At 35.4% G+C, this 20,904-nt stretch overlaps 6 protein-coding genes across 6 annotated transcripts; 2 read left to right on the top strand and 4 right to left on the bottom strand.

Annotated features, from left to right (window-relative positions):
* LOC104792624 (bifunctional monothiol glutaredoxin-S16, chloroplastic-like) lies at positions 150-1,995 on the top strand. The gene is made up of 2 exons (XM_010518813.2): positions 150-602; positions 1,425-1,995. Exons 1-2 carry the CDS (start codon positions 165-167, stop codon positions 1,923-1,925), a joined length of 939 nt encoding a protein of 312 aa, XP_010517115.1. The 5' UTR covers positions 150-164; the 3' UTR covers positions 1,926-1,995.
* On the bottom strand, positions 3,302-4,834 carry LOC104792623 (trihelix transcription factor GT-3b-like). The gene is made up of 2 exons (XM_010518811.2): positions 4,321-4,834; positions 3,302-4,063 (listed from the first exon to the last, which is right to left on the bottom strand). Exons 1-2 carry the CDS (start codon positions 4,633-4,635, stop codon positions 3,503-3,505), a joined length of 876 nt encoding a protein of 291 aa, XP_010517113.1. The 5' UTR covers positions 4,636-4,834; the 3' UTR covers positions 3,302-3,502.
* LOC104792622 (protein SRG1-like) lies at positions 9,720-12,002 on the top strand. The gene is made up of 3 exons (XM_010518810.1): positions 9,720-10,291; positions 10,881-11,214; positions 11,605-12,002. Exons 1-3 carry the CDS (start codon positions 9,813-9,815, stop codon positions 11,851-11,853), a joined length of 1,062 nt encoding a protein of 353 aa, XP_010517112.1. The 5' UTR covers positions 9,720-9,812; the 3' UTR covers positions 11,854-12,002.
* LOC104792621 (pyridoxal 5'-phosphate synthase subunit PDX1.1-like) lies at positions 13,065-14,229 on the bottom strand. The gene has a single exon (XM_010518809.2). The coding sequence runs from the start codon at positions 14,129-14,131 to the stop codon at positions 13,199-13,201; it is 933 nt and encodes a 310-aa protein (XP_010517111.1). The 5' UTR covers positions 14,132-14,229; the 3' UTR covers positions 13,065-13,198.
* Positions 14,429-16,808, bottom strand: LOC104792619. The gene is made up of 9 exons (XM_010518808.2): positions 16,578-16,808; positions 16,375-16,481; positions 16,151-16,279; positions 15,912-16,005; positions 15,558-15,638; positions 15,400-15,485; positions 15,149-15,301; positions 14,973-15,048; positions 14,429-14,855 (listed from the first exon to the last, which is right to left on the bottom strand). The coding sequence occupies exons 1-9, from the start codon at positions 16,708-16,710 to the stop codon at positions 14,689-14,691; spliced, it is 1,026 nt and encodes a 341-aa protein (XP_010517110.2). The 5' UTR covers positions 16,711-16,808; the 3' UTR covers positions 14,429-14,688.
* On the bottom strand, positions 17,820-20,546 carry LOC104792618. Its single transcript, XM_010518807.2, has 10 exons — positions 20,185-20,546; positions 19,975-20,081; positions 19,760-19,885; positions 19,518-19,611; positions 19,121-19,183; positions 18,958-19,040; positions 18,721-18,873; positions 18,547-18,622; positions 18,174-18,429; positions 17,820-18,074 (listed from the first exon to the last, which is right to left on the bottom strand). The coding sequence occupies exons 1-10, from the start codon at positions 20,309-20,311 to the stop codon at positions 17,999-18,001; spliced, it is 1,161 nt and encodes a 386-aa protein (XP_010517109.1). The 5' UTR covers positions 20,312-20,546; the 3' UTR covers positions 17,820-17,998.

Below are 20,904 nucleotides of genomic sequence, written 5' to 3'. Positions count from 1 at the left end.
GGAAGACAAATGTGTTATGTTAACCTTTGGCAAAAATAATATCAAGGAAAGAAAGTCTTAAGGAAAAAACTAAGCGGGTACAATTTTCCTTAGACTTTGTATTAAAAGGCCTTAATATCAGCCCAATTAAGGCCCATATTAATACAATCCTATTCCAGATAAAAATGAGCTCATCGTTTCCAGCGATAACTCTCTCTCAGTCAGCTCCGACGAAAATGGCTGCAATCAGTTTTGGCTCCTCCTCCTTGCACGGCTCAGCCTCTCCGCGTGTTTTTCGTCCACAAGTTTCCCGAAATACCCCTGGGATCGCTCTCTATTCACGCTTCACACCACCGTCCATTTCTTTTCCCTCTCTCTCCTTCACACTCCGTGACACAGAACGGTCTCGTCGTCGTCCCTTCGTAATCGCCTCCGCCGTAAAGTCTCTAACGGAGACGGAGCTGCTACCGATTTCGGAGTCTGATTCGATTCCTTCCGCTTCCGGAGTATACGCTGTATACGATAAAAGCGACGAGCTTCAATTCGTCGGAATATCTCGGAACATCGCCTCGAGTGTCTCTGCACATCTCAAATCTGTGCCGGAGCTTTGCGGCTCCGTCAAGGTAAAAGCTCCCCATCTCCCTATCTCGGTTGATTTCATTATGGTTGACTTTGTTTATTACTGTTGATAGAGTATGGGAATTGTCTTGGTGAATCCTGTAAAAAGTTTATCACTTTAGTTCCAGAATTGTGTTTTATATCTATCATTTAGGATCACTCCATCTCTGTTTGCAAAAGTTGAACTAGTGAAGTTCTTGGCTCTGTTCTTGATCAGAGTCTTTAACGGCACTTACCACATTTAGCAACCTTGGTTTATTGAGTTTGAGTAGGAGATGCATCATTATGAAATGAGACCCTGTCTATGAGAATTGTATATAGTGGTTATGATATGCGACTAGTACCGAATCGTAATCATGAGATGAGAGAACACTAGAGAGATGCTTCCATTAGAAGAGTGTGGCCTTGTTATGTTTACTTAGGACTTGGTTCCGACTTCCGAGCTTCATTTAGCATTTTCTTTAAATTAGTTGTTTTCGGAAGTTCTACTTATAGAGACAGGATACTAGGATAGTGCTCATTCGCTAGATTGATCCCGGTTACTTGGTTAGAAGAGGTTTGGGAGGTATATTGGTTTTCTACCGAGTAAGAGAATACGGCATTCGATTCCCTATTCTCTGTCAATTAGAATAACTTTGGGTTTGTTTTGATAGCTCTTTGAGAAACTAGCTGACATTACTGTTTTTAGTGTATATTTGCTCCATTGACTCCTATAATCAATAATGACCTTGAGTGGACTTTTTTCTTCGTCTTGAAGAGATGATGAATATGGGCAAGTTTTGTTATTGTTAATAACTTTGATAATTGATATCGTTGTTGGTTGATAGGTTGGTATAGTAGAAGAACCAGACAAAGCGGTTCTAACACAAGCATGGAAATCATGGATAGAAGAGCACATTAAAGAAACCGGAAAAGTCCCGCCGGGGAATAAGTCAGGGAACAACACATTTGTCAAACAGACTCCTAGAAAGAAATCAGATATCCGTCTCACTCCAGGTCGCCATGTTGAGCTCACTGTTCCGTTAGAGGAACTGATTGATCGTTTAGTGAAAGAGAGCAAAGTGGTAGCTTTCATAAAAGGATCAAGAAGTGCTCCTCAATGTGGATTCTCACAGAGAGTAGTTGGGATTCTTGAAAGCCAAGGAGTCGATTATGAAACGGTTGATGTTCTTGACGACGAGTTTAATCCTGGGCTAAGGGAGAAGCTGAAGAACTACAGCAATTGGCCAACGTTTCCACAGATATTTGTGAAAGGAGAACTTGTAGGAGGTTGTGATATATTGACCTCAATGTATGAAAATGGTGAACTTGGCAACGTCTTGAATTAGTTGTGATATTTGTGTAACTTCAAACATTCATAATTGAGAATCCTAATAAACACGCTTGAATTCTCTTCCATTGTTTCAACCTCGTTTTCATTACAGNCTAGAAAGAAATCAGATATCCGTCTCACTCCAGGTCGCCATGTCGAGCTCACGGTTCCTNTTGTTTCAACCTCGTTTTCATTACAGTAATTGTCTCGTTACAAATTGTTGAACAAAACCCAATCAGAAATAGAGCAATAAAAAAACGTTGACCATTTTCTCGAGTCTCAAGGAGACAACTTATGGCTTTTGCTTTGCAGCAAAAAGGTCAATGTCGGTGACAGTATATGTGTTATTGTCCCTTTTAACAAGACGATGCATGATACATCGATTCATTGCCTCAAGCTAAGTGCGTTAACCTTTATGTATACTTCTTTGAAATGTTTTAGAGTTTTCTTCGATATTCTTTTATGGGCCTTGAAGATATAATTGGGGTGAAGTTAGTAAGTTACCATGTTGATATCGAGTACAAAAGAATAATTTTCAGAACTTTGATCAAAACGTGGGATAAAGATAACTATGTCTGCCACTTCTTATTTTCCTTGCAATTGCCAAATTATATCCAAATTATAAATTATATTTTATTATTTATTTTTCATCTATTATACTATAAATGACTGAAAGTATTATGAAAGATTATATACAAAGACTTAAAAAATGGTTAGGCATACTCGTTCGTTCCAATTGAGAGACGATCTACTATACAAAACCGAATATCCCAATAAAGTATTTCTATAGTAGAATGTGTATTCAAATTATGTCCTTCAATATATGTATGTATGTCAATGACAAATGAAAAAAAAGAAAAAAAAAATATTTATTATGTGGGTAAGGATTGTCACACGCATACACGTATTGTACTGCCATGTTAGATATGATTCATCACCAAAAGAAAAAAGAAAGATCTATCGATAAATAATATAAAAGAATTAGAGACAATCGACCTAAAAATGGTCCCAAAATTCATAGGATCACTTTTCATCGTTGGACTTGGATTTCGTATTAGTTTTGGTACTCGTATTAGTTTTATGCTTTGTTTTTTTTGACCTCTACATTCTCATCAAGATTAGTCCATTAAAAATCTTCCTTAGTATTATCGTACCTATTTTTTTGTATGAAGATGATATTTGGGATCGACACTTCAAATATTACATTCGCCAACATTGTATGTTTAAAATAACTCTTAGAAAAAAATTCAATGTGTTCAAGATTATTCAAGAAATCAGCTTTGTTCCGTTTGACATATACTATACAATATCGTCCTACAAATTACTAATTAAATCCATTAAAGATTAATTGGTATGCAAAAATTTTTGGCTCACCAAAATGCAAATCAGAAGAAAGAAAGAATGTGGGGTTAATATGTTACTGAGGTCTCACTAAAACTCAAAATGTCCTCATATCAAACAATATAGGAGTGTTGAGTGTTTCCATGAATAAACTAACTATTTCCCCCACCAAATAATTAAACCTACACTACACCCCAAACAAGCATAAAAAGAACAATTTTATCTTAGGTTAAGAATAGTTGATGAGAAAGATTAGAGAGAACCATCTCTAGTAAGCTTAGCAAGCAATGCATTAATTTGTGAATCCCTCTTCTCTGCTCTCATCTCCTCCCTTGACCGTCGTTGCTCCTCTCTATCACGCCACATGCGCTCCATTGTCACCCTCTCCTTCTCAAGCTCCTCCATCTTCCTTCTCCATTCTTCTTCTTTCTCTGCTCTCTCCTTCTCCCTCGCCTCCCATCCTTCTCTCCACTCACTCTCCATCCTTATTTGATGTCTCATAAACTCTTCTAACACTTCTCTTACACCATTGTTGCTATTACTACCGCCTTTTCGCTTCTTTGCAATGTTCTTTTTCGGATTAGTTAGGATTTTCGGGTCGTTGCTAACATCTACTAGCTCTTCATTGACATTCTCTTCTTCCTCATCTGAAGAATACTCTCTCTTTCTCGCTACTGTCCCGCTTGTTCCCCCTACTCCTCCCTCGGATTCAACCCATAGCATTCTCTGCATTCTAGTGGTAAATATAATTTGCATATCATCATAAAAAGGGAATTGTTGTCTCGCTATCTCTGCCTCCATTGTCTCACATCCCTAGAAACATCAAGAATACATCACCAATGGGATTATATATATGCATATACAACTAAACTACTTGGAATATTATGGAAAACACCAAATTCAAGATTTGTCTCTGTCTTGGAGTGATTATGGACAATAGGAGATTAAAAATTTCTTGGTTACAAAAAAAAAATTATTTATTTGTTCCATGCAAGGCTACCAAGATTATAGCACTAGATAATTAAAGATATAATACTAAACACATCCACAAAAATAATTAATATTGGTACCTTAAAACGAGTGACGAGGTTCTTCCACTTGCACTTGCACTGTTCAGGGCTACGAGGAAAGCTTTTGTCTCTCATCTTGTTAGAGATAACTTCCCAAAGAAGCTTGTTCCGTTTAGTCTCCATGAAAGTCTGATCTAGCTCTCCTCTTATCCCTATCAACTCTTTCGTCTCTTCAACGGTCCACTGTGGAAACCTATCCCCACCCGCTACCGGAGACGCTATTTCCGGCGTCTGCGATGATTGGGGATGAGGATGATGAAGATGATGATGCTTGTTGAGGTATTGAAGCTGCTGAAGATGATGATGTCCATCCATTTGAAAGAATCAAGAAGAACTAAAAATAAAAAAGAGAAACAGAATCAAGAAACGATCTCTAAAGCTAAAGATTACGTTATTGTAATCTTTGATGAGCTTTCACTTTTTTTCAGATCGCCAAAAAAAAAGAAAAATAAAAAATATTACAATACTAGTTTTTTTTGTTTGGTTTGTGTGTTTTGTAATGTGAAACGTCGGGAGAAAGAAGTCTAATTTTCTCACAATTCTTTTCTTCTTCTCCACTCTCTCCTTTCTCCTGTCGCCATCTGTATACGCGTTTACTTTTTTCTCTATCTTGGATTTTTTCTTATAGTATATAACTTTTTTCTTCTTTTTTTTTTTTTTGTCTCTGTTTTGTTTTTTTCTTTTGAAAAAATATTAAAAAGAACAAACCTTTCGGTAAATGTGTCAATCTCTAAGATAATTTAGTACTTAAATATGTTTTAACTATTGATTATAATTTATAAATGGTTTAATAGAGGATAGATTAGCGTCTTTAAAGTATTGTCTAATGTCTAGAGAGCGAATTGACTAGGGTGATCAGGAAGGACGTGGATCTTTCAATCGTTTTCTCATAATGTGTGTAATCACTTTAGTTTGACAATAGTATGCTAGATTCTGAGTTTCTGACAGTACGTCGACATATGATCAAATTTGTTTGTATGAAATGAATTTATTACTGAGTTAGTTTGGTAAAACGGTAAGAATCATAAATTTAGAGACTTCTACCTATCTTGGTTTAGCTCTAAACTCGGTTAATGTTGGTTCAGCTTTATTAGACTCGGTTTACTTATTGTATTTTAAGAATTTACTTGTTGTGCTATTAGCAAAATTAAGAAAAGGTAAAGTTAGCGTGTGAATTTGTTGATTGTGGTACTAAAAATCTTTTCTATGTTATTTTCATTTTTCATAAATACAAACAAAAATAAATGATGATGTCGAGTCTTAACTCTTAAGAGGACAGTTAAATTACAACTTTGTTTTTGTCAACAGGAAATTGATTTATGGCAGTTTCAGTCACCAAGCTGTATATGGTTTTTGGTCATATGATAGCAATCTAATTTTACTTTAACAAATTAAACATCTATAAAAACAATAACATGTTACGAAAATAATTAAGATGACGCGTCTTGTAATGTTGAAATCACAATGATTTGTTAAAATAAATGATTGTTTACATAATATATATATCGTCACTCTCGAAAGGATGCTTTCATTGCAACCATTAGAAATTTGATCAGTTCACAGAGTTCCACAATATCATATCACTTAATAATGTTCTGGATGTATGTGTGGATTCTCACGTCTCTCAGTCCACAATCAGCTAGTGGACCTTAATCTCAATTAATCTATTCCAAAAGAGAGAACCGATGAATTTTTTTCGTCTGCAAAATCTCCTTGAAATTGCTAAGTTGATGGCTCATTTTTTCTATTATAAACGAAGAAACTATCATTTTCGATTAAACTTCTTGTAATATATATATATATATTGTCTAAGAAAATTATTATATGTATATATTACTTTCAGAATACTTCAAAATTTGTACGTTGAATAAAAAAGGGCATATTCTACCATTTTCAACATCTTCAAAAATAACTTTAAAGTGTTTTAAAAACATTTATGATTTTTTAAGGACTTCTAAAATTTAGAAAAGGATAGAAATCACTTAGTTGAATTCTATGAATAAAAAAAAAGTCTGGTATCTTATATTTGTGAGTGACTTGAAACAAAATTTGAAAACATATTAATGATATTTTATTCATGATAAATTAAAAACAAATCTAAAATTTTATTTTATAAATGAAAACAAAATTAAAATGTTCCTTTTATGTGGGGGTAGTTTATGTTTAAAGCCTTGACTGCTTTTCATATTCATATTATATAATGAGGAACTGAATGGGGATGTGACGATAATATTGCGTTGACGTTTCATCACCAACGCCACTGCGAGAAGTTTCGGTTTTTGTATACACACTTTTGCAAATTAAAATATTAACACTGTGTGGTTCTTAATCCTCGGCGACCAGTCATATCCTTAGCTTCATTCCCAAGTTTTCTATTTCAGCTTTTTCTTTAGATTTTTTTTTGTTCCCTTTTTCAACAAAATTTTAGCTAACGTTTTTGAGCACGATAATATGTAACTTCTCTAGAATCTCCTCTCGTTTCCTAAATTCCTGCACGTGTAAAATTACCCTTTGATGGTTATCAACATTGTTGGGATGATTCTTCATTCATAAAGAACCAATTATTGGATTACACGTGGAATTTGTCATCAACTAATAATATCCTATGATCATCATACTTCATAGATGTTATTATATGGTAGGCCAATTTCGCATTTTTTAAAGCATCAACATGCCAAACTGATTTTGACTAAGGTTTATCATGGGTAGGCAGCCCAAACCCATTCTACATAATTGGGCCAATTCGTCACGACGTATAACATACAAATTGGCAATCTGAGTCTCACGTAAGAACAGAGCTTTGGGTAAAAACTAGTAACCTCTAAAAACCGCAACTCTCTAAAGAAGTAACCAAGGTCTACCTAAATCAGGGCTGGGAAAATCTTTGTCTGCTTCGTTTACCTTTATCTTTGGAATGAACCACTTGATTGACTATGATTTGAAAAAATATGTGTTTGATGATTTTTTTCTCACCGTACTCAATCCATGCAATTATATGAAACATTAGAACATATATGTAAGACGTATAATATAATATCTAGGGTATCCACTCTGGATCCCAAATATACTATATATGTAATATTTTACATTTTAATTTAACCAATAATCATGTTTTTAGTACTCACACCTACTAGGCTGCTACGAAGTCATGACTCATGTGTTGCACAACTTTTTCAATATATTTTTTTGTTGCAAAAAGCTTAGGAATTTTGAAGTGAAGCTTTAGGGACGAAAAGATTTATTTCAAAGAGAGAATACAGACTTCCCAAATAATTTTGTAATTCGCGTATAAATTGCAAATTGTCAACGCACGTAGTTTTTTTCACATGTGTGTTTGGTAGCTGTAAAATGAATGCATCCCATACCGTAGCCCACGTGTAGCAATTGTTTTTTTTCTCTCTTAATTATTACCTTTTGGCAACGTAGCTGTTGTCCTCAAGACAATCAACGAGTTAGATGTTCAATCCTTTTGTTAATTATCATACAATATACATTGATGTTCCGATCGATTTTTTTTTTTCTTTTTTCGTAAAGGGGTGAATGACTATTCAACATATTGGGCGGACAATTTCTTTGTATCACGATCATCTAGTATATGATTTTAACACATCCCGATCTATCTTGAAGATGAAGAAATAAATATAAGATAATATTGGATTTTTATACTTGCACAATATTTTTTACTCATTTCAGCGCAAAACTGTAGAACTCAAGCGTCAACTTGGAAAATATTATATTATGTAGCTATTTAAAAAAAATCATAAAACCTATTTAAAAATTTGTGGTGCTTTTTCACTTGATATTATACCATTTTTTAATTAAAATAATTATAGTCTTCATTGATACTGTATAATTTAAGCGCTTACAACGTTGTAGAATGCATGATTCAACCGATCTGAAACCCTTAAATCACAAATATTCAGCCCCAATTTACCCGGTGAGACATTTACTGTATATCTCATTCTCTAGTCGATTTTAATTAAAACATGTGATGCATAAGCATAAATATACATTGCGTATTCTATAGACGATATGGTCCCGGCCGTTATTATTATCAATAATAAATTAAATATTCCAATGAACGAAAATTTTGTCCGACAATAACTAAAGATATATGGTTGAGGAAGTGTTTAAATTTCCTTTTAAAAATGCAATTTGTATTGATCAATAAAAGAGGCTAATATACTTTACAAGTGGCTGCGCTCTCACAGAGGTCTTGAGATGTATGATTCACTATGTCAAACTTTTATTTTTCAGTCCATGTTATGAAACAAGCTCTCATCCGATCAACCTCGTAAGCAGCACGTAGAATTGAGTTCTGCTATGTTTTTTTTATAGATTAACAGATGTGTTATCACTCATATAAGAAAAACGATATTATGTTATTGCCTCATACTACCATTCTACGGAAGAAAAAAATGTAAATATATAAAGTTAGATTTTTTTTAATATATGGTGTATATATATATACATATATATATATATATATATATATCAGTAATTCTTTTTTTTGTAAACATGTTTGTAGAAGATTTGTTATATATATATACTATATGGACGTGTTGAGAGTATAACTAACCAATTATATAAGTTTGAGTATTTCATGATTATTTTTGGAAATTTCATTACGTAATTCAACCAGTATGGTTCCGCTTTCAATCATTCAACTATTCTATAACAGTTAAAAGACGTTCAACCACTATAATGAAACCACTAATTTCAAAACAAAATCTGGTATATATATAAATAGTTTTTCCTTTTGTGGTTTACCAATCAAAACAATAATTTAGATTAAATAATGCATCACATGCATGATGATCTCGACTATAGAAATTACAATGAACATGAAGCAATCACTAAATATGGGGTTGGCTGGTTTTGTTCAATGTTGGCATTCTATGATTGGTGTTCCAAATGTTGGAATGACCTCCACCGATAATCAGTTTTTTTTTATTAGGTATAATTTAAGTCTATCAATCTACAACAGATTCTCAAAACCTTATTTGATAAGATGCAAAAGTTATTGTACTAAATCATAATATTGTCTTTTACATAAATTACCACAAATTGTATAATAAGTTTTTGTGAAGACAAATTGTCTATTACTTTTTGTGATGCAAGCCGTCGCACGGCGCCGAAATTATTTCCCTATCTCATCACTTCAAAAGTCATTGAAGACACAAAAAAACAATATTGTCGACATTTATCCACAACTCTTTTTAAAACGTGTCTTATTAATGTTTATCATCCAACTTAGCTCAGCATGCAAACTTTACTAAGTCGACCTCGAAATTCAATAGAAAAAGAGGCTGGAATAAAAGAATATGGATCGTATCATTAATTGTCTCACGTTTCATTTCTATTTATTTATTTTAAAATCTCTATTTATATCCCTTACTTGTCCCTGCTTCTTCCAGCATCTAAAACTTTCATTCCCCTTATCTCTCTCTCCCTTGAGTATACCTTATCTAAATTCCAAAATAATTCACAAAATGGCTGCATACTGGCCTGAGCCGATTGTTTCCGTGCAAGCCTTGTCCCAAACCGGCGTAACAACCGTACCAAGCCGGTATGTGAAACCTTCTCATCAGAGACCCGTCCTGAACTCTGCCCAATCCGATGCTGAGATGGAGATCCCCGTGCTAGACATGGGCGACGTTTGGGGGAAGCCAGAGGGGCTGATGCTCGTAAGGAAGGCGTGTGAGGAGTGGGGTTTCTTCCAAATGGTGAACCATGGTGTGAATCATGCGCTGATGGAGAAAGTGAGAGGAGCGTGGCGTGAGTTCTTCGAGCTACCGATAGACGAGAAAAGGAAGTTCGCAAACTCACCGGACACGTACGAAGGTTATGGAAGCCGCCTTGGGGTTGTGAAAGATGCTAAATTAGATTGGAGTGATTATTTCTACCTTAATTACTTGCCTTCTTCCATAAGAAACCCCTCCAAGTGGCCATCTCACCCCACTAAGATCAGGTACATGATTTTATGACCTGATTTATGCGACTATGTAAACGTTTATGACCTGATTTTTCTTTATATTACGTATTAATATACGGTTTAGGTTTGCTAGTATTTTTTCTATTCCTAAGTGTATATACAGTAGTTTCTAACGAAACCCTTTACTAAAACAAAGAGTTTTTACTAAGTGAATGTGAATGTTTTGCATGGGGACACGTTGCTTGTGTGTGTTTATATTTTTAGGGTGTTCAAGCATCTGAATTATGTGGAAGTACAGCTTGCATAAACGTACACACATGGCCGTTTGGTCGAAATGTTTATTTAGGCACGTGTCTAATGTGTGAACACGTTACATGTGGTCGTTAATACCCACGTGAAACATGACTTTTCTTTGTATTGCGTATAGATAACATAATTGACAGATCGGACAAAAAAAGAAAACAATAGTATGTAAATATAATATTGTGCTATTTATAACCTAGATGTTAATATTTACTGATGGTTACTTCACAAAAAAAAAATTGTAATAAACGGATCTCACATATAGTTGTTCAATATAGATCATTGTAATTAATTAACATTTTGAGGGAAAACTAATGTGCAGAGAGTTTATCGAAGAGTATGGAGAAGAAGTGAAAAAACTGTGCGAGAGGCTGGTAGAGACGCTCTCAGAGAGTTTAGGTTTGGAACCAAATTGTCTGATGAAGGCCTTAGGAGGAGAAGACAAAGTCGGTGCATCTCTCAGGACAAACTTCTACCCAAAATGCCCTCAGCCACATCTCACGTTAGGTCTCTCTTCCCATTCTGACCCTGGTGGCATCACCATTCTCCTCCCGGACGAGAAGGTTTCTGGCCTCCAGGTCCGTCGTGGTGATGGCTGGGTCACCGTCAAATCAGTTCCCAATGCTTTGGTCGTCAATATGGGAGATCAGATTCAGGTATTTGGTTTGCTTTGTTGTGTTTTTTGTTTTCCTTGTCTAAAACTACTATTTTATGGTTTTAGAGATTTTCTGTTCTTTTTACATCTAAAATATTAAAATCATAACTGGTACATATATAGAAAACATTTGATTTTAGAGCCTCCAAATCTGTGGTTGGAGCTAAATCAATTGGATTTTACAAAATTTTAGCTAAGGTATAGGTGGTTTACAAATGTGCCGATCGGAGAATTATATGTCTTTTTAAAAGATTAGCTCTGTTTTAGTATTTTGGCAAAAAATCATATAATCTTGCCATCTTAGTATTATGTGATATTTCATCTAATATCTTGAAATGGAATCCGATAAGAATACTAACCAATATATAATAATGTTTGGGTCAACTTGTAGATACTTAGCAATGGAATTTACAAAAGCGTGGAACATCAGGTGATCGTTAATCCTGGTATGGATCGAGTCTCTTTGGCATTCTTCTACAACCCAAGAAGTGATATACCGATTGGACCAGTCGAAGAACTATTAACCGAAAGCCGACCCGCTCTTTATAAACCAATCAGGTTCGACGAATACCGTCTTCTCATCAGGCAAAACGGTCCTTCTGGAAAGAACCAAGTCGATTCACTATTATCAAGTAAATGATTACTGATAATTATACACCCCAAGTACAATCTATAATATATAGTCCTATGTACTTGTTACATCCGTTACCAAATGATATGTAATAAACCGTGCACTATAATTAAAAAAAAAAACTTAAAATAACTGGTTATAAAGTATTCAAATTCTCATGTTTACATTTTCTAATATACTGATTCTACTAACCGGGATTGATTTGATAAAACCGGTCAGTGTAAACAGTCACTACAGTAAATCTAAGGACCGACTTTGGTTTACCGGAAGACCCTCTCTAGGTGCGATTGGATGGATTGTCAATTCAGCAATAAAATTGTTTACCTTGACGCATCCAACGGCTGAAAACATAACATAGATCTAACACGTTTTATGCTTGAGATCCAACGGCTGAAAAACATGACAGATCTAACCCTCTTATCCCCAGACAAAAACAATGATTAACCCGATCAAAAGCCCTAATTTGCTTTTGTGTTTTTCAATTCAATTGTGATCATCTCTGTGGAAACCATGAACAAAAAATTTCTAGTAAGATCTCTCTCTATTTCTATCTATATTTCTTGATCGAGTCGATCTGTCATATAATTATAAACTAATGGTTAATGGATCCGATCAATAATTCTAATGTAATTTGTTTTGCGTTATACGTTTTGTGAAGGGGCGGCTAGTGTCACATACCTCTTTTGGTACGTCGAGGATTGCATAGTCCCTGAAGATCTCAATCTTAATTCGATTGAAAGAAATATTCATTCAGCTCTTGAGAATCAATATGGGTTATTATGATTTCAGCGATCGGGTGGAAATCTCGGCTTCCGGTGAGAAGAAACACATCTCCTCAGAAGACGCATCTAGAATCTACTACATATCCGAAGGTGAACTCTTTTTACAAAACATGAATTTTGTTTTGTGATCAAACACTTTAACTTTAGTCTCCATCATCAAATATGAATTAAAATCCTAAATTTGTAAGCAAAATTTCAAAGATTGGTAGCAAAAAATTTCTAATCAATAATATAGGGTGAAACCTCCCTATTATGCTAAATTAGATGATGATGGGTTCTGTCATGCCGAATAGTCCAGTAAAATCTACATGTCACCCGTGACTCTTCAACGGTTTATGCCAACCCCAATGGCAAATAACGTACGTAGTCGCATTTTTTATCGTTTATACTTTTGTGGCTGAAACGCACTTTTAAAAAAAAAACCTTACAAAAGCCAAATAATATTTAAAGTTGCCACAAAGTTTAATTTCATGAAATAAGACAACCAATTTCTCTTACAAACAGAATATTTTAATTTTCATAAAAACCTTTTAATAAAAATAAAAATTAAAAACATGTGACATCTGATTGGTTTACTCAGAGCGGCTAGCGAACCTCTCAACCTTATCATCCAAATTAAGACCAACCATTGCTTCACCCAACCCACAGCTCACCTCCGCCAACACCGCCGCATCTCTATAATTCGTAACCGCCTGAACAATCGCCTTAGCCCTCTTCACCGGATCTCCACTCTTGAAAACACCCGACCCAACAAACACCCCGTCACACCCCAACTGCATCATCAGCGCCGCGTCAGCCGGCGTCGCCACTCCTCCGGCAGCGAACTGAACCACCGGTAACCTCCCAAGCTCCTTCGTCTGCACAACTAAATCATACGGCGCAGCGATCTTTTTAGCAAAAGTGAAAACCTCGTCGTCGTCCATGTTACGAAGCAAACGAATAGCTCCGTTCACACTCCTCACGTGCCTAACGGCTTCAACAACGTTTCCAGTTCCAGCCTCACCTTTGGTTCTAATCATGGCGGCTCCTTCACGGATCCGCCTTAAAGCTTCACCGAGGTTCCTACAACCACAAACAAAAGGGATCTTGAAGTTATGCTTGTTGATGTGATTGTCTTCGTCGGCCAGAGTGAGTACTTCACTCTCGTCGACGTAATCAACTCCGATTGCCTCCAGGATCTGAGCTTCGACGAAATGGCCGATTCTTGCTTTAGCCATCACCGGAATCGTAACCGCGTTTTTAATCTCCTTGATCATCTCCGGGTCACTCATACGAGCAACACCGCCTTGAGCTCTGATATCAGCAGGAACACGTTCAAGAGCCATGACGGCGCAGGCGCCTGCTTCTTCAGCGATTCGAGCTTGTTCTGCGTTGACGACGTCCATGATAACACCGCCTCGGAGCATCTGAGCGAGACCTACCTTGACGGAGAAGGGAGATTTCTGCTTCGTTGTTTCGGTCATGGCTAGTTCGCCGTACACCGCCACAACTCCTGTTTCTGCCATTTAGGGTTTTGAGAGAGAGTGTGTGGAGCAGAGGAAGGTGGATTATTATATATGGAGTGAGTGAGGGTCGTGATTTGAAATATGTTTGTGGACTGTGAGTGGTCCGATGAAGAGAAGATGGTCAAAGTAAGTGAATCGGACGGTTCTATAGATGAAGGAGTTTGGGGATTGTAATGGGAGGTGAGTGTAGAGAAAAGAAGCTATGTGTATGGAAACTTTGACCACAAGATTTGTTTCCCTATGTATATATATTCCCGAAGAGATGTTTTATCTTGTTGACGTGGAAGCTCACTTCCCTATAAACATCGTGTGTCGAAGAAACTACTGACTCGGATAGTGTTCTTCCTTTTTTTGGTTAGAAATAGTATATGACAGAGACTAGAGATTTTGGAAATTTTTGTTACTTTAGACAGAAAAAAAAAAATCAGCTATATAGAAGAAATTGCTTTAAGAAAATATCATATACACTCATTGTAATAGAATTATGAACATGAAAATTATCCTCGTAAAGCTTTAAGAACTACTATTCAATAATTAAAAAAGAATAAGCAACGACACTACACAAAAATACTAATGGTGTTTCGATCCCATATCGAGTACACCAACTTATAATCATCAACTTTGTCTGCAAGTAGAGGTGTTCTTGCTGAATCATTATTTTCGGTTAGATGTCCCTCTCCACCACAACACTGTGTAGCTACAAGCATGAACCAAATCACCAGACCTGCATATGCATTTATATGATACATGTAACTGATCCCAAGTTTGTTTTAATAAGAGAAAACTAACCAATGATCAAATCCAATAATGAACTGACTTTTGAAACATTTGAAAAGTTTACCTGTGCAAGTTACATATGCAATCCATCTATGTTCATATGAGACGCTGATGCACCATTCATCGTCGATGGATACTCCCTATAAACCCAGAGAGGTAGAGACAGTGAGATGAACACTCATTCAGCTAAGAGTCATAATAATAATAATAGTGTTGGTGTTTTGTATTACGAGTACATACCTGACTCGGTGCTGGTGAAGTTACGACAACAGACTTTCCAGCAAGGGACATTGCATTGAGTTTGAATGTGCACTCGCCATTGCTGAAGGTACAGTTGTATAATGATTGTTTAGTATCATACAAGACAGCCCTCACATCAATAGTCAGTTCCACCTGAACAAACAAACATCAGGTTGCAAGTAAAACAATGAACGGTGCGGGAAACCAAAAAAATCTAATCCAAAGTCATTACTTGATCAGTAATTATTTACCTCTACGTCCTTACTCTTCTTCAAGTTAGCCACAGCAAGATAATAACCTGAAGACTTACTTATCTCCAATTGAATCATACCACTCCCTGTAAAGGAATATTCTATTAACTCATGGGTAGCACAATGCATTTTTAAGTAGGAACTTTCATTTGACTAACCATGAATTAGATTCCATGACCAAGCGAAGTCACGATGAAATGTAATCTCGTTCAACGATGAAGGAGAGATGCCTTGCGATCCTGTGAATTGAGAGCCTTGACATTATCAGTATTATATCACATAAAGGCAACAAATACAAACATAAAATCTCACTCACATTAAGACTTCTATATCCTTTTATTACTATATACGAATATGATGTTCAGCGATTAAGTGGTTTTCATCAATTTAGGTTTTTCTTTGTGTTCATGGTTTTTTTCTTTCTAAAACTCTATCACAGCCTTACTGACAATGGTAAACCAAACAGCAAAGCACAGCAATCAGCATATGAAATAACTACAATATTTACTAACCTTCCTCGACCACAAGCTCGACCGCTGAACCTTCTGGTTTTACGGTATAGGTAATATTCAGGAAAGTCCCTCGGTTAAAGTAATATGGCCAACCCTGAGAGAACCAGTTCAATAAATTGTCAAAAAGAGAATCCAATGACAATCAAAGCTAACCATGAGTAAAAAATAGGTAAAGAGATTGAATCTTTGATTTCAATTCTCAATGACAGTTTCCAGAGTGCATATAATCTTAAACCTGCCTTGTAAGAATCATGTGAGACAGGTAACACTCGGGATTCTGACCAATTCACCAAATGATTCAAGGGAGGAGACCCATAGAATCCATAAAGCTGGATCCCTGCAGGTTTAGAGTAATCAAGCTCCTTCACCTAACAAAAAAAAATCAATAAATAAGCACAAACCGTGATGATAAACAGAACCAAAAGAAGAAGGAGATCTATAGGAGGGACCAAACCAGACGAACCTTAATGCTTTGGACAAATATGGAACTTGGTTCCACAAGAATGGACGAATTCGGTCCAAGCCAGATATTTTGTGATCCGTAAACACCCACGATCTGAAGAACCGTCCCTGTGAGACATCATCGTGAATTAGTCAGATTCATATATAATCAAAATCAAAACTGTAAACTGGAATTCAAAAAAAAAAAAGGTTGAAGAAACCAACCGAGGATAAACAAAACCATGACGAGACCGAAGCAGTACACCTTAATCTCAGCACACGAGTAGAATTGTCCATCCACGTTACGAGATCGATACCTGACGAGAAATGGAGATTGCATTTGCATACGAACTTCCATTTCGGTGATTCTTAGAGAAAGAGAGAAACACAGAAAAAAAAAAATAAAGAGTTGAGAATTTGAGGTTGATGAAACCCTAGAAGAAATCTAAAGGGATTATAAAGAACCTAAGAGAGGATCTGTGTGGTGCTGAAGTGTGTCCATGATATAAATAAGGATAAGGACACGTTTATTAGTGTAACGTACATGTTTGCGCAAAACAGGTCCACCGGCGGCAATTCTTAGTCTCTTCTTTCTCTTCGTCGTTTACACGGTAACGACGAGAGGTCAAACTGTCAAAGACTCTTTTGAATAGATAACAAATCCTGAGGGTATTTATGTAACTTTCCTTAAATAAATAAATACACAATGATTAACTTCAGATTATGTTTTTGTTTTAGAAAATTGTCTATTTTATTATTTTAATAGTTTCTTTTGTTATTCCATAATTGTCCTTTCACAAAGTTAATTACTATTAAGTTAAAAATCAATATTTGTATTTTTAAGTTAAGTTTTTTTTTAAAAACTCAAGAGTTTGACTCATTTATTAGTATGCTAAAATAAAATAGACTATTGACTCTTTTTTTTTTGGCCTCAAATATACTATTGATTTAACTATTTCCAATAAATTTATTTAATATTGTGTTAGATTTGCTAAATGGCTTGTATTAATAAAAATTAAAAAAAAAACTCTCATTACATGAATATCCTCGTAACTTCATAAACCTTTTATTAGGAACTGCTACTATATTTATGGATATCGACATGTCGTAACAAAATATACTCTCTATTTCAAAATATATGATATTTTGAGTAAAATCATGCATATTAAGAAATAATTACTTTTAAAAAGTTCAACCAATAATAAACAATACTGCATAATATAAAGTATTAAACTAATGAAAAATTGTCTACAAAGTTTGAAAACATCTTATATTATGAAACAAAATAACTTCTCTAAAACATCGTGTATTATGAAAAGGATGAAGTACAATATTAAGTAAAAATGAGTGAGTAACAAATTCATTCATTCATGGTATTTTTGTTTTAATCCAAAGTCTCATAGTTATTGGTGAAGAAGAAGATGATTAAAAAGAATTTTGTGAGTTGGGGAGTACTCTCTGTTAGTCACCAAGATACCATCTTATTGCCTTACCCTATGGACTATGGTGTGATACCACAATGATGGTCAAGAGATGAAACGAATTAATGCAGATAAATAAGTGCTACTTTGTCAATATCAAATGAGAAATTTATTATTATTAATGCTCTATTATAATAGATTCACTTTATCTTTTACTTTGAGATCTTAAGCTTTATGGTTTCGCTTCACTTTCATCATTCTCTTTCTACATATTGGACATCTCCCACCAGCTTTTTTTATCCTGTGCCATTTCACAACGTTTGATATGTTAGATCAGTCCCTAATACGGTAGACACATTAGCATTACAACAACTTGTACATTAGTGGATAAAAAACTTACTTTGTTCCGCACTGAAAACAGGAGACGCAATGGCCGCACGGAAGGAAAAAACAATCTCTTGGAGCATCATAACAAATAATACAGACACATCTACTTTCCTTACCTGCTTCCTCATCATTTCCTTCCAAATTAGTAGACAAAGAACCATCGTCATCTTTGTCTGCAAGCAGAGGTGTTCTTGGTGAATCATAGTCGGTTGGATCTCCCTCTCCACCACAGCACTGTGTAGCTACAAGTATGAAGCAAAACACAAGACCTGTATATGCAATTATCATACTTGTAACTAACTGATCCCAAGTTTGTTTTAATAGAGAAACTAACCAATGCTCAAATCCAGTTATAAATTTGACTTTGAAACGATTTAAATTTTTACCTGTGGCAATTATATATGTAACCCATCTATGTTGATATGAGATGCTGATGTACCATTCATCTTCGATGGATACTCCCTAAGCCCAGACGCATAGGCAGTGAGAGGAACACTCATTCAGCTAAGAGTCATAATAATAATAATAGCAACAGTAACAATTTTGTTAGGAGTACATACCTGACTCAGTCCTGGTGAAGTTACGACTATAGAACTTCCAACAAGGGACATTGCACTAAGTTTGAATATGCACTCGCCATTGCCGAAGGTACAGTTGTAGGATGATTGTTTAGTGTCATACATCACAGCCCTAACATCAATAGTCAGTTCCACCTGAACAAACATCAGGTCATGTCAAACAGTGGGCAAAACAAAACTAAATCCAAAGTCATTACTTGATTAGTCAGTAATTATTACCTCTACGTCCTTCCTCTTCAAGTTAGCCACAGTAATATAATAATCTGAAGACCTACTTATCGCCAATGTAATCATACCACTCCCTGTAAAGGACTTGAATTAACTCACGGTGATCATTGTGACACAATGCATTTTTTTAAGTAGGAACTTCCATTTGACTAACCCTGAATTAGATGCCGTGACGAAGCAGTCTTGTCCAACGACGAATGAGATCTGACTCGCTTTCCTGTGAATTGAGAGCCTTGAGATTATCAGTATATATATATCCCATAAAGGCAACAATTACAAACAGAAAATCTCATGATCACTCACATTAAGACTTCTATATCCTCTTAGTTTATTTAAAAGTTATTTTCCTTTTCTAGTTGGGGTTTTGCCTTTACGTTTTAGTATATACTACCATATACGAATGAAGTTCAGCGGTTAGTGGTTTCCATGAAATTAGGTTTTTCTTTGTGCTCATATTATTTTCGAACTCTATCACAGCCTCAATGACAATAGTATACCAACAGGGCAAGCATAGCAATCAGCATTTGACAAAACTACAATATTTTACTAACCTTCCTCGACCACAAGCTGAACCGCAGAACCTTGTGGCTCAACCTTATAGGTGACATTAAAACGAGTCCCTCTATTTAAAAAGTATCGCCAACTCTGAGACAAGTGAAATCAGTTCAATAAATTGTCAAGAAGAGAAGTCAATGACAATCAAAGATGGAATCAATTCTGAGTAAAAAAGATTGAATCTTTAATATCAAATCTCAATGACAATTTCAAACAATACAGAGAATCTTAAACATGCCTTGTACATATCCTGTGAGAGAGGTAACACTCGGTATTCTGACCAGTTCACCACAGAGCTTAAAGAAGGAGACCCATAGAATCCATAAAGCATAAGCCCTGGTTTAGAGTAATCAAGCTCCTTCACCTAACAAAAAAAAAGTTCAATAAACCATTGATGATAAACAGAACCAAAAGAAGAAGGAGATAGCTAGGGGGAACCAAACCCAGACGAACCTCAATGCTTTGGACAAATCTGGAACTTGGTCTAATAAGAAGGGACGAATTTGGTCCAAGCCAGACATTTTCTGATCCGCAAATACTCTCCATCAGAAGAACCGGCGCTGTGAGTCATCGAGAAACTAGTCAGATCCAAAAAAAAAAAAAAGACAAAAGCTTTCGAAATCAAAACTGTAAATTGGAATAACAAAAGTTGAAGAGACCAACCGGAGAACCACAATGCAATAGCGAGACCGAAGCAGTAAATCTTAAACTCCCCATACGAGCGGATCTCTTCTTCCAGGTTACGAAATCGAGAACGTGGATGTTGCATTGTCATACGAACTGAATTCATTTCGGTTATTCTTAAGAGAAAGAGATAACCAAAAAAAAAGAGTTGAGGATTTGGGATTGAAGAAACCCTAGAAGAAATTTATAGGGGGGGGGGGTTAAAAAGAACTTGAGAATCTGTGAGGTGAGGAAGTGTATCCATGATATAGATAAAGGATAAGGGCAAGTTTATTAATAAAGTAACGCTCAATGGTTTGAACAAATTGGTCCACCGGCGCCGAGTCTACTCTTCGTCTCGTTTTTTTTTTAATTCTCCCTCGACTGAACGGTAACGACGAGGAGAGAGCGATAGAATCTTTTGAAATAGATAACAAATACTGAGGCTATTTATGTAACTTCCTCAAATAAATAAATAAAACAATTAACCGTAGAGTTTATCTTTTGCTTTATTTAATTTTTATCTGTTTTGTAATTTTAATTAAAGTTCCAAATTTATCCTTTGGCCAAAGTTAATTAACTGTGAAGTCTGTTAAACACTTAAACTCAATATATTAGTAAAGTATTTTAAAGTTAATTCTGTTAGTTTAAGTCATTATTAGTATGCTAAAATAAAATATATTGATTTCACTTAAGTCCATCAAATTTTATGCTAAGTGG

This window comes from Camelina sativa, chromosome 6 (genome assembly GCF_000633955.1).
Source record: "Camelina sativa cultivar DH55 chromosome 6, Cs, whole genome shotgun sequence".
Taxonomy (NCBI): domain Eukaryota; kingdom Viridiplantae; phylum Streptophyta; class Magnoliopsida; order Brassicales; family Brassicaceae; genus Camelina; species Camelina sativa.
This window is presented reverse-complemented; position numbering and strand designations above follow the sequence as displayed.

Bases quoted from the DNA above. Each gene is read 5' to 3' on its own strand.
- LOC104792624 (XM_010518813.2), top strand. From the start codon at position 165: ATGAGCTCATCGTTTCCAGCGATAACTCTCTCTCAGTCAGCTCCGACG. The intron at 603-1,424 runs GTAAAAGCTCCC...GTTGGTTGATAG, and splicing joins AGCTTTGCGGCTCCGTCAAG to GTTGGTATAGTAGAAGAACC.
- LOC104792618 (XM_010518807.2), bottom strand. From the start codon at position 20,311: ATGAATTCAGTTCGTATGACAATGCAACATCCACGTTCTCGATTTCGT. The intron at 18,874-18,957 runs GTAATAATTACT...ATGTTTGTTCAG, and splicing joins TGAAGAGGAAGGACGTAGAG to GTGGAACTGACTATTGATGT. The intron at 18,430-18,546 runs GTAAAAATTTAA...TTGCATATACAG, and splicing joins TACATATATAATTGCCACAG to GTCTTGTGTTTTGCTTCATA.
- LOC104792619 (XM_010518808.2), bottom strand. From the start codon at position 16,710: ATGGAAGTTCGTATGCAAATGCAATCTCCATTTCTCGTCAGGTATCGA. The intron at 16,280-16,374 runs GTTCGTCTGGTT...TTTTTTTGTTAG, and splicing joins TATTTGTCCAAAGCATTAAG to GTGAAGGAGCTTGATTACTC. The intron at 14,856-14,972 runs GTAAACTTTTCA...ATGCATATGCAG, and splicing joins TGCATATGTAACTTGCACAG to GTCTGGTGATTTGGTTCATG.
- LOC104792623 (XM_010518811.2), bottom strand. From the start codon at position 4,635: ATGGATGGACATCATCATCTTCAGCAGCTTCAATACCTCAACAAGCAT. The intron at 4,064-4,320 runs GTACCAATATTA...TGATGTTTCTAG, and splicing joins ACCTCGTCACTCGTTTTAAG to GGATGTGAGACAATGGAGGC.
- LOC104792622 (XM_010518810.1), top strand. From the start codon at position 9,813: ATGGCTGCATACTGGCCTGAGCCGATTGTTTCCGTGCAAGCCTTGTCC. The intron at 10,292-10,880 runs GTACATGATTTT...ACTAATGTGCAG, and splicing joins TCTCACCCCACTAAGATCAG to AGAGTTTATCGAAGAGTATG. The intron at 11,215-11,604 runs GTATTTGGTTTG...GTCAACTTGTAG, and splicing joins ATATGGGAGATCAGATTCAG to ATACTTAGCAATGGAATTTA.
- LOC104792621 (XM_010518809.2), bottom strand. From the start codon at position 14,131: ATGGCAGAAACAGGAGTTGTGGCGGTGTACGGCGAACTAGCCATGACC.